This window comes from Dipodomys merriami, unplaced genomic scaffold (genome assembly GCF_024711535.1).
Source record: "Dipodomys merriami isolate MVZ:Mamm:240054 unplaced genomic scaffold, mDipMer1.0.p SCAF_33, whole genome shotgun sequence".
Classification (NCBI taxonomy): Eukaryota; Metazoa; Chordata; class Mammalia; order Rodentia; family Heteromyidae; genus Dipodomys; species Dipodomys merriami.
This window is the reverse complement of record NW_027204826.1, coordinates 17820084-17830359: the sequence shown is the minus strand read 5'-3', so window position 1 is coordinate 17830359 and position 10276 is coordinate 17820084. Positions and strand designations below refer to the sequence as shown.

Below are 10276 nucleotides of genomic sequence, written 5' to 3'. Positions count from 1 at the left end.
GCCCTGTTCTTTCAGCTCCCGCGCCTGGGAGCTCAGCGCCGGCGACCTTTGCACCCCTCCGAGGCGCGCAGGGCCCGCAGGCCGGTCTGCCTCGGACCTTGTCTGTGGGTCCGGCCAGGGGTCAGCTGTGGGCCTTGACCCCCGAGGCCGGGGAGGACGGGGGGGGGGGGCCCCCGCCGGCCCCTGCCCGCCCCGAGGGCCCCGGCGGCCCCGCGCCCGCCCGCCCGCCGTCTTCCGCTGCAGCCGGGCGCAGAGCCAGGCCGCGGGGCCTCGGTGGGCGTCGGGCCGGGGCCGCACGGCGCAGGCCGCCCGCGGCCTCCGGGGTCGCCCGGACTCTGCATCCGGAAGGCGTTGGCTCAGCTTCGCCCGCCACGCGCGGCGGGGCCGGGCCTGGGCGCGGGGCCGGGGAGGCTGCGGGCCCGGCGCCCCGGTCCCCGCGAGCGCCCCGCCCTCCCCGGGGCCGCAGCCCGGCGCGCCCGACTCGCGCTCCGGGAACTTTCTGGAAGCCGAGCCCCGGGACGGGGCGCGGGGCGGGCGGCCGGGGCGGACGCGGAGGAGGGGCGCCGCGCCGGGCTCCGCGGCCCGGCCCCGCAGGGGTGCGTACCCCCTCCCGGGGGGAAACTGAGGCCCAGGCCCCGCCGGCCGGGCGCCGGTGCGGGGTGCGGGCGCCGGGGGGGCGGGCGCCGGGCGGGGCCGACACAGGTGCCCCGCATCCGGCCCGCGGGCGGCTCGGCCGCGCCTTAAAAGCCGCCGAGGGCGCGGCGCCGCGCGGCTGCTGCCCCGCTGGCGCCCACGTGCGTGCGGCCCCCGCCCCGCCGCCCCGCCGCCCCGCCGCCGCCCGGCCCGCAGAGCCCCGCCGGCCCCATGGCGTTCGCGTCGGTAAGAGCGGCCGCGGGCCGGGCGGGGCCGGGCCCGGCGCTAACGGTCCGCGCGCCCGGGCGGGGCGCGGGTCTCCGGCGGCGGCGGGCGCGGGCCCCGCGGCGGGGGGGGGGGGGGAGGGCGGGGGGAGGGGGAGGGCGGGGGGAGGGGGAGGGCGGGGGGAGGGGGAGGGCGGGGGGAGGGGGAGGGCGGGCGGGAGGAGGCGCCGCGGCCCCCGCCCCGTGACTCAGGGCCTTTGCGCTTAAAGGCGCCGCGGCCCTCGGGGCGCCGCCCGCCGGGGCCTGGGAGCCGCTGCCGCCTCGGAGCGCGGGTCCAGCCGGGAGCGGGCGGGCGCCGCGGGCTCCTCGCGCCTCGCGCCCGCCGCTCCCGGGGCCCGGGGCCGCCGGCGGCTCGCGCGGCGGGCGGAGGCGGGCCACCCCTTCGCGGGCTGCGCCGCGACGGCGCGCGCGGCCCCTTTAAGGCGCGGGGCCGGGCGCCGCGTGCCGGGCCGCGGTCACGTGGCTTCACACGTTCGCGCCCGGCCGGGCGGCGCAGGCGCGGGGCGGCGGCGGGCACGTGCGGCGGGGCTTCGAGCCCGGGAGCCCGCGGCTGTGAGGTGGGTCGGGGCGGGGGCGCCGTGCGGGGCGCGGGGGACGTGGGGCCGCCTCCGCCCGCCCGGCCGGACCCTGCGCGAGTGCTCCGGGCGGCGCCTCAGCCGGGCCCTGCGCCGGGGAGCACGGGCCGCGGGCGCCTCAGCCGGGCCGGGGAGCACGGGGCCGCGGGCGCCTCAGCCGGGCCCTGCGCCGGGGAGCACGGGCCGCGGGCGCCTCAGCCGGGCCGGGGAGCACGGGGCCGGGGAGCACGGGGCCGGGGAGCACGGGGCCGGGGAGCACGGGGCCGGGGAGCACGGGGCCGCGGGCGCCTCAGCCCGGGCTGCGGTGGGGCCGGGCGGCGCTTGGCTCTCTCCAAGGGGCGCTGCGGGCCGAGTGCCCGGGGTTGGGGCGAGGGCGGCGGGCGGGGTGGGTCTGGGGCGGACTCGGGAAGACGCTGTGGAGGACGTGAGGAAGGAGGACGCTGGAGGGAGGGCAGTGTGGAGGGAGGGCACTGTGGAGGGAGGGCAGTGTGGAGGGAGGACACTGTGGAGGGAGGACACTGTGGAGGGAGGACGCTGGAGGGAGGGCAGTGTGGAGGGAGGGCAGTGTGGAGGGAGGGCAGTGTGGAGGGAGGGCAGTGTGGAGGGAGGGCAGTGTGGAGGGAGGGCAGTGTGGAGGGAGGACACTGTGGAGGGAGGACACTGTGGAGGGAGGACGCTGGAGGGAGGGCAGTGTGGAGGGAGGGCAGTGTGGAGGGAGGACGCTGTGGAGGGAGGACGCTGTGGAGGGCAGTGTGGAGGGAGGGCAGTGTGGAGGGAGGACACTGTGGAGGGAGGACGCTGGAGGGAGGGCAGTGTGGAGGGAGGGCAGTGTGGAGGGAGGACGCTGTGGAGGGAGGACGCTGTGGAGGGCAGTGTGGAGGGAGGGCAGTGTGGAGGGAGGGCAGTGTGGAGGGAGGGCAGTGTGGAGGGTGGACGCTGTGGAGGGAGGACGCTGTGGAGGGAGGGCAGTGTGGAGGGTGGACGCTGTGGAGGGAGGGCAGTGTGGAGGGAGGGCAGTGTGGAGGGAGGATGCTGTGGAGGGAGGACGCTGTGGAGGGAGGGCAGTGTGGAGGGAGGGCAGTGTGGAGGGAGGGCAGTGTGGAGGGAGGAGGATGCTGTGGAGGGAGGAGGATGCTGTGGAGGGAGGACGCTGTGGAGGGAGGGCAGTTTGGAGGGAGGGCAGTGTGGAGGGAGGATGCTGTGGAGGGAGGATGCTGTGGAGGGAGGATGCTGTGGAGGGAGGGCAGTGTGGAGGGAGGGCAGTGTGGAGGGAGGGCAGTGTGGAGGGAGGATGCTGTGGAGGGAGGGCAGTGTGGAGGGAGGGCAGTGTGGAGGGAGGGCAGTGTGGAGGGAGGGCAGTGTGGAGGGAGGACGCTGTGGAGGGAGGGCAGTGTGGAGGGAGGATGCTGTGGAGGGAGGATGCTGTGGAGGGAGGACGCTGTGGAGGGAGGGCAGTGTGGAGGGAGGGCAGTGTGGAGGGAGGGCAGTGTGGAGGGAGGGCAGTGTGGAGGGAGGACGCTGTGGAGGGAGGGCAGTGTGGAGGGAGGACGCTGTGGAGGGAGGGCAGTGTGGAGGGAGGGCAGTGTGGAGGGAGGGCAGTGTGGAGGGAGGATGCTGTGGAGGGAGGACGCTGTGGAGGAGGCTGAGGCTCTCCTGCGCAGAGGAGGGCAGAGGGCACGGGCCCAGGCTGCGATGGTGCCTGCAGGTCTCTCCCCAGGGCTTCCTGGGGTAGAGGCTGGGCCAGCCTGGGGTGTGGGCTGGCTGCTTACACTGAGGGCCGCTGACAATGCCTGCGGGGTGCACCCTCACCATCGCTCCCCTGCCCTGCGTGAAGGAGCCCTCCCCTACACCCCCTATCACCTATTGCATGAGGATGAATGCCCCCCCATGGAGAGCCCTCCCCCCACCCTGTGCCTGAGCCCTCCCCTCTACTCTCCCCTCCCCCATGGACAAGGTCAAGCCCTCCACCTCCTCCCACCAGGCCAGCCTCTCCCCAGTGAGGAAGGGAGACTGCTGAAACCCCTCCCCCACTCCCGGTCCATTGGGAGAACACTTGCAGTGGGTGCCCAGGAATCTTGAGCCACCTTGCAGAAAGGCAAGGTGGATCCTGAGACCCAGGTGAACACTGAGCCACACAGGAAGTGTTTCACTGGGCACAGGCTGTCAGTCTCTGATCCACTGTGTAACTGCGGAGGCCGGGGACAGCTGCGTGGAGGAGCCCTGGGAGCTGCAGCTGCCTGGCAAACACGCCCCAGCGTTGATGGTCAAAACCCTCATTTCCTAGTTAAAGCTGGCACTCTTTTAGTGGCTTTTAAACATAGCAATTAAAAACTACTGGATGACACCAGCAGCTTACACCTGTAATCCTAGATAGGAGGCTGAGCTCTGAAGATCACAGTTCACAGCCAGCCTGAGTCAAAATTCCATGAGACTCTTACCTCCAGTTAACCACCTAAAAGCTGGAAGTGGAGCAGGGATGGCACCCAGGCCCTGAGTTCAAGCCCTAGAACCAGCAACAAAATGAAATTAAAAAAAAACAAAAACAAAAAAAAACAGTATTGAGAGCATGTAAGGTGACTTTTAATGCTGCATCTCCTGAAAGCTTGTTTGGGGGTCTGTCTTGGGACTCCCCTGCTAGAAGAACCAGGGTCATAGGCAGCCACCAGTGGAGAATAGGAATCAGGGCCTCAGCCTGCCCCCTTCGCTCGGGCCTTGTGGCGGGTGGTGTGGAAGACGGTGCTCTGTGGTTGGTCTCGGCTGAAGATCAGGCCCAGGACCCTGGAGGGCTTTGTTGCTGTGGGAGCTGGTGTGGGTCTCAGCCAGCACTAGTGGAGCAGTGTTGTTGTTCTCTGGAATGTGCTGTATCCTTCATTCTGTGACGCGTGGCCAAAGTTAGCCAACGGGGTGCAAGCAGCTCCTCCCACCCGCGCCTGGCGCCCCCCATGACAAAAGCCGAAAACCCAGCCTTCTGAGTCAAGGCACGTGTGAAGTTACACAACCAAAGATCTGTGCAAGTAGAATTGAGCTTAAAAATACGCCTCCCCCTCCCCCCTCCATTGCTGGGACCAGGAGATTTCATACAGCATTCTACCACTTGACCCAAACCTCTAGTCTCAACTCTTCTGCTGATTAATTGGAAGTAAGAGTCTAACGCATTTGTCTGCCTGGGCTGGCTTTGAACTAGGGTCCTCCTTTCTCTTCCTCCTGAGTAATTAGGAGTTTCGCCTGGCTGTCACTTTTGCTGTCTTTCCTAAAACTCCCATAATGTCTCTCAGATTTCCAGAAAGAAGGGACAAATTAATAAGATTTTATTGTTTTGTTTTTGGTGCTGGGTATTGCACATAATACCCCTGAGCTCTCCCTCTAGCTCCTAATAAAGGTGTTCAGTTTTGTTTAGATGTTAGCTCATGGTAAAATCTTAGGGACAAACTCCAGAGGTGTAAGCGTGATTTGACCCTGGCATGGAGGGCTAAGTTTTAATTTTGGGTAAAACTTAGAATCTCAGTGTCGGCGTATACACAGCAATGCTAACGAGTGTAAAGGGCCCCAAGCACTTAGTTCTGTGTCTTATCCAAGAGTTTAAAGCTGCAAAAAGAACAGTCAAAGCCTTTGCCAAGTGGACTTTTCTGTGACAATGTAGACTCAAGTGTGCTGAGTAGTCGTCTTCCCTGTGTCCTGTAGAGTGTGGGGAAGGAGCTCAAGGCTGCTGCCCAGCCCTGGCCTCTTCTCAACAGTACCACCTGGCACCCCTCAGCTCACAGCGTGTGTACCTGTGGAGTGTGTCAGGGAGGGTGGGGCTCAGTGTGAGCTGAGGGCGTGTGTATCTGGAGTGTGTCAGGGAGGGCGGGGCTCAGTGTGCTGGGGACATGTGTATGTGAGTGTGTCAGGGAGGGCGGGGCTCAGTGTGAGCTGAGGACGTGTATGTGAGTGTGTCAGGGGGGGCCGGGGTGCTTTGCTGATGGTGTCTATTTCATGCCAAGTGTCCTGTGCACAAGCTCTCTCACTCATGGAGTCACGCCCTTAGCTAATGACCGTCCCAAAAGCTGTTGTTTAAAGGCAAATTAGTAAATTTGGACTTCTGACTTAGTTTGGGAAGATGCACACTGTTGTGTTGACTGTTGACTTTAGTAGCTAGGGGTGGTGCAGTGAAAGTTATGGGACCACATAGCAATTTATTTTTTCTGTGGTGGAGGAGCTGTGCTAACCTCATGTTATTGGAGATCTGCTTTTCCAAGTCAGTGTCTAAACTGCACAGCCTGGAAAGAATTTTCTGGAAGCCCTTGAGACAAAGGAATAGGGAAGAAGTTATGGTAGAGGAGTATAAAAAAAAAAAAAGGACTTCTGTCTTCATTTGATTTGAACCCAGAAGCACTGATTGCACCCTGTCTGTATTTGCTAAGGCCTTGGGATGCGGCTAACTGCGCTGCTCTGACCTCCACAGTGCAGCCTGGAAATAAATGCGTCTGCTGCTGGAGCCTGGCTCCCTATGCCTGCTTAAGAGAGACGCTTGTCTTTCACAAGCACTGACTCAAGGGCTGAAAGATTTTATGCTGAAGATTGGACCCCCAGAGAGAGCTTTGTCCCTGCCCTTCTCCCCTCTCCCCTCTCTCTCCCTCTCCCTCCCCCTCCCCCTCCCCCTCCCTCCCTCCCTCCCTCCCTCTCTCCCTCTCTCTCTCCCTCTCCCCCTTCCCCTCCCCTCCATCCCCCCCCCTCTCTCTCGTAATGTTACTAGGGCTTGAACTTAGGACTCATGTTTTTGCTTGGCTCTTTCTGCTCAAAGCTAATGCTCTACCACTTGGACCATGCCTCCATTTCCACCTTTTTGCTGGTTAATTGAAGAGTTTCTTTGCTTTATATGTTCAGGCGGGCTTCAAACCATGATCCTCAGGTTTCAGTCTCTCAGATTTCCACCTTCCAAGTAACTAGGACAACAGACGTGAGCCTCTAGGGTCAGGCTCAGGTGGATTGTTGTTGAAAAGATTCAACTAAAGTTTCCCAATGTATACTTCTGTTTTTGTAGGGAAATTACCTGAGTTTTACGTGAAAAGTTAGTATATAATTTTAGAGCTTTAAATTTACCTTGTAGATATTTCTAGTAATTTGTTTTTGCTTTGTAGTGAGATAAATTCTTTTTTTATTTTTATTGTGAAAATACCGTACAGAGAGGTTACAATTACGTGGACAAGGTAATGAGTACAATTCTTATCAAGCATTGTTGCCTTCTCCTTTGTTTCCCCTTCCCATCCCCTCCCATCTCTCCCCCCCCCCCCATTTCTAGTAATTTTTTTAAGCGGAGATTTGAAAACATTCCTGTTTGGGAATTATTTAATATGCAATGTGTTTTTAGGTAAGTCTTGAGGGGTGTTCTAGTTGGATGGTCTGAGCTGGCCATGGATGGCTTTTAAAAATTTTTTTTGTCAGTTGTAGGGCTTGAACTCTGGGCCTGGGCGCTGTCCCTCAGCTCTTCAGCTCAAGGCTAGTGCTCTACCACTTGAGCCACGGCGCCACTTCCGGTTTTCTGGTGGTTTATTGGAGAAAAGAGTTTCACAGACTTTCTTGCCCGGGCTGGCTTTGAACCATGATCCTCAGATCTCCGCCTCCTGAGTAGCTAGGATGACAGGTGTGAGCCACCAGCGCCGGGCTTGTGGATGGCTTTTTGGGGTGCCATTTCTTTTAGTATTCCTTTATGGCTGGAGCAGTCATTTTAGATTTCAGCGACTTTAACACTTGCTTTGGTTTTCAAGGCATTTTTCGTTGACTTGCTTCCAGGTAATTGGAGAATCCCCAGAAGGGCAGATCGAAAGATTGATTTGTGTGTTAAAAATGGGTCAGTTGTTTGTGAGAGTGACTATACTAATGAGTTACCGGGTTCTTTATTCCTGGCCAGCGTAATTTGCTGGACTAGTATCGCCCAGTTGGCTGAGCACTGATGCCTGCAGTCTCCTTTGAGAAGGGCCAAGCCACAGCTTTCCTCTGTTGGAAGAAGGGCAGGTGTGTGGTGCCAGGGGAGCACCCTTGGACAACAGTTAACCACCATGTGTATGACACCTGTGCCCTACGCCTTCTGTTTACCGCCTGAGTTGGCTCTTTCTCCTGAGACTTTGTTTTTTTTTTTTTTTTTGAGTCTTTGTTTTTAAGCTGTAATCTTGGAATTGTTTTGAATCTGAGGTGTTAAGAGACCTGTCTCCCAGGTGTAATTTGGAGGTGACACCGAGTCCAGGTTATAATTTCTGGCTCTCTCTTTTCCTGGACAAAGGAGAATTAAACTTACAATGAAAAGTGGTTGTCTTAATTTTATGCAGTGAGTGGTGGTGGCGCCGCTCTGGGACTCCCTCTCCGCCTCTCTAAGTGAGTCTTGTCTGTGGAATTCCTGTGCCTATGTTGTCTCATCTCACTCACTTTTCCGCTGATTCCTAAGACTCGGGCTTTTCCACTTTTTCTTCTTTCCTGCTTGGTGAGTCCTGTCTTGGCACTTGTAGGCTTTTCTTCTCAGGGCTCCCTGACTGTGGCTGGCTGTCCTGTCATACAGGTCCGTGTTTCTCATGGCCACACCTGTTTTCCATGTGACCACATTTTAGATCGAGTGCTTCACACATGGGGTGGTCTCGAGACCTGTGGTTCCATTTGGGCTACTGCACGTGTGTATTTTCTGTGTGTGTGTGTGTGTATGTATCTGCTGTGGTGTGTATCTGCTGTGTGTGTGCACTTGTCCCTGCTGCAGGTGTGTATCTGCTGCATGTGTATGTGTATGAATCTTGTGTATCTGCCGTAGGTGTGCGCCTGTCCCTGCTGCGGGTGTGTGTGTGAGAGAGAGAGAGTGTTTGCTGTGGGTGTGCACCTATCTCTGCTGTGGGTGTGGGTGTGTATCTGCTGTGGGTATGTTCACCTGTCTGGTGCTGAATGTGTCTGTCTTTTGCACACTGAAGCCTCGTGTGTTTGTGATTCTAAAAACGGAACCAGAAGCATCTTCTCTTCCCTCTTCTGGAGCTGCTCTCATTCTGTCCCTTCACCCATTTAGTCTAATGTCTCTCCAGCCAGACTCAAGAGTCTAGTGTCGTCTTGGGCTGTCACTGTCTCCACCTGCAGTAACCCCATTACAGAAGGATGCTAGGTGGTCATTTCCTTTGGAAACTTCTTTTTGATTTCTGTAACTCAGAACCTCGATCTGATCTTCCTGCCAGTGTATTTCTGGCAGCCTTTGCATCCTTGGATTCCTTCTCCACTCTCAGCCCCTCTGTTCTTTCCTTCCTTATGCATTCTTGCTACTTCACCATTCAGGTGTTCTTTGAAGGAGCATTTCCCTTTTGGTGGTACTGGGCTTCAGCTTTTGGCCTTGGATTTTGCTTTACCACTTAATCTGTGCCCCAGCCCTTTTTCTCTTAGTTTTTCAGATCAGACAGCAACCCCACTATCTCCACCTTCCCAGTAGTTGGGATTACAGGCAGAAGCCACCACACTCAGCCTGCATGCACATTTCCAGGCTCCTCAGTGGCTCCTGCGTCCTCACATCTGCCACCGGTGGGGCTCCCCATACCGTGGCCTCCACCTCCTTGCTTCCTAAGTATTCCTTGTGGTCCTTGGTCCTTAGTGAATGGTCACTGCCAGCCTGGACGGTGAGTTACAGAAGAGAACCTTCTCCAGGACCTTGCTGTCCCCACCCTTTCAAGGAAAAGGTAAATTCTCACCAGCTCTGAGGCTCTGTGTGGACTGAGGCTCTCAGTCATTTTGGGATTTGAGATTTATGTTTGGATAAGAAATGATTCTTCATAAACAAAACAGAGGACCTGTGAACAGATATAACAGTTCTTGGGGATTAACGGTGACCATTATGTTATTTTCTGATACGTTCTGAGAGCTGCTCTGGGGGAAGTAGGAAATGGGGCTGCCAGGTGGCTGAGTGAAAGGTCGGCTGGGATTCCAAGTGCTGGGTACATCCTGAGACCTATCTAGGAGTTGCATTACATGCCCGTGTTGGAGAGAAATGAGTGCTTATGACTCTGAAGGGTGAAAGTCTGAAGGGAACAAAACACTCATCATGTCTGACGATTCCAACCAGAGTCCTTTAAGTCCTTATATGACTTTTAGACACAAGAGTTTAAAAATAGTCCAAACGAATAGGTGTCTACAGAGTGTGTGTGGCATGCTTGGGCGGATGGGAGACCAGGGGAGGAGGCGCAGGGAAGCGGGAGGGAGGGAGATGCCACCTCACACCAGGTGTGATGGGTTCAGGTCACAGGGACGACATGGTACCCTCCCCTCTCAACTCTGCTCTTCACCAGCTATAGGTTAGCCCCACTTAAAGCGGTGCTGGGAAGCTAACTTGGCCACTAAACTGAGGGCAGACCAGGAAGGGGCTTTTTATGTATGATGGCGAAGGTGCTTAGCTTTAGGGAAGCAGGACTCCAAGCTAGGTGAGAGCTCCCCTAGTGTATAGCTGGTGGGCGCCAGTGGCTCATGCTCATCATCCTAGCTACTCAGGAGGCTCGGAGGATCGCAGCTCAAAGCCAGCCCAGGAAAGAGGAAAGCTTGGGGCTCCTATCTCCAATTAACTATCAAAAAGTTGGAAATGGAGCGGTAGAACACTAGGCTGATCACAACAGCTCAGGGACAGCATCCAGGCCCAAGTTCAAGCCCCAGGACCAACACACACACACAGTCAAGCCAGGCACCTTGGCTTTTGCTAAAAAAAAAATAATCCCAGCTCCCTTGGAGACTGAGATAGAGGATTGTAGTTTGAGACTAGCCCAGGCAAAAAAAGCTTAGGAGGGGGCTGGGAAGGTGGCT

The 10276-nt window shown here is 58.4% G+C and overlaps 1 protein-coding gene across 3 annotated transcripts in view; it reads left to right on the top strand.

Annotated features, from left to right (window-relative positions):
* The first annotated feature begins 523 nt into the window (after positions 1-523).
* Cpeb1 (cytoplasmic polyadenylation element binding protein 1) overlaps positions 524-10276 on the top strand; it is a 57063-nt gene continuing 47310 nt past the window's right edge. Inside the window, exon 1 of one of the 3 annotated variants that reach the window (XM_070043337.1) lies at positions 524-596. Coding sequence is in view for 1 of the 3 variants with exons in the window: in XM_070043336.1 (XP_069899437.1) it covers positions 865-879 (15 nt within the window). In the remaining 2 variants the exon portion in view is untranslated. Of the gene's footprint in view, positions 597-858; positions 880-1431; positions 1475-10276 lie in introns of those variants that run through there. The other 2 variants (XM_070043336.1, XM_070043338.1) reach the window with 2 other exon arrangements.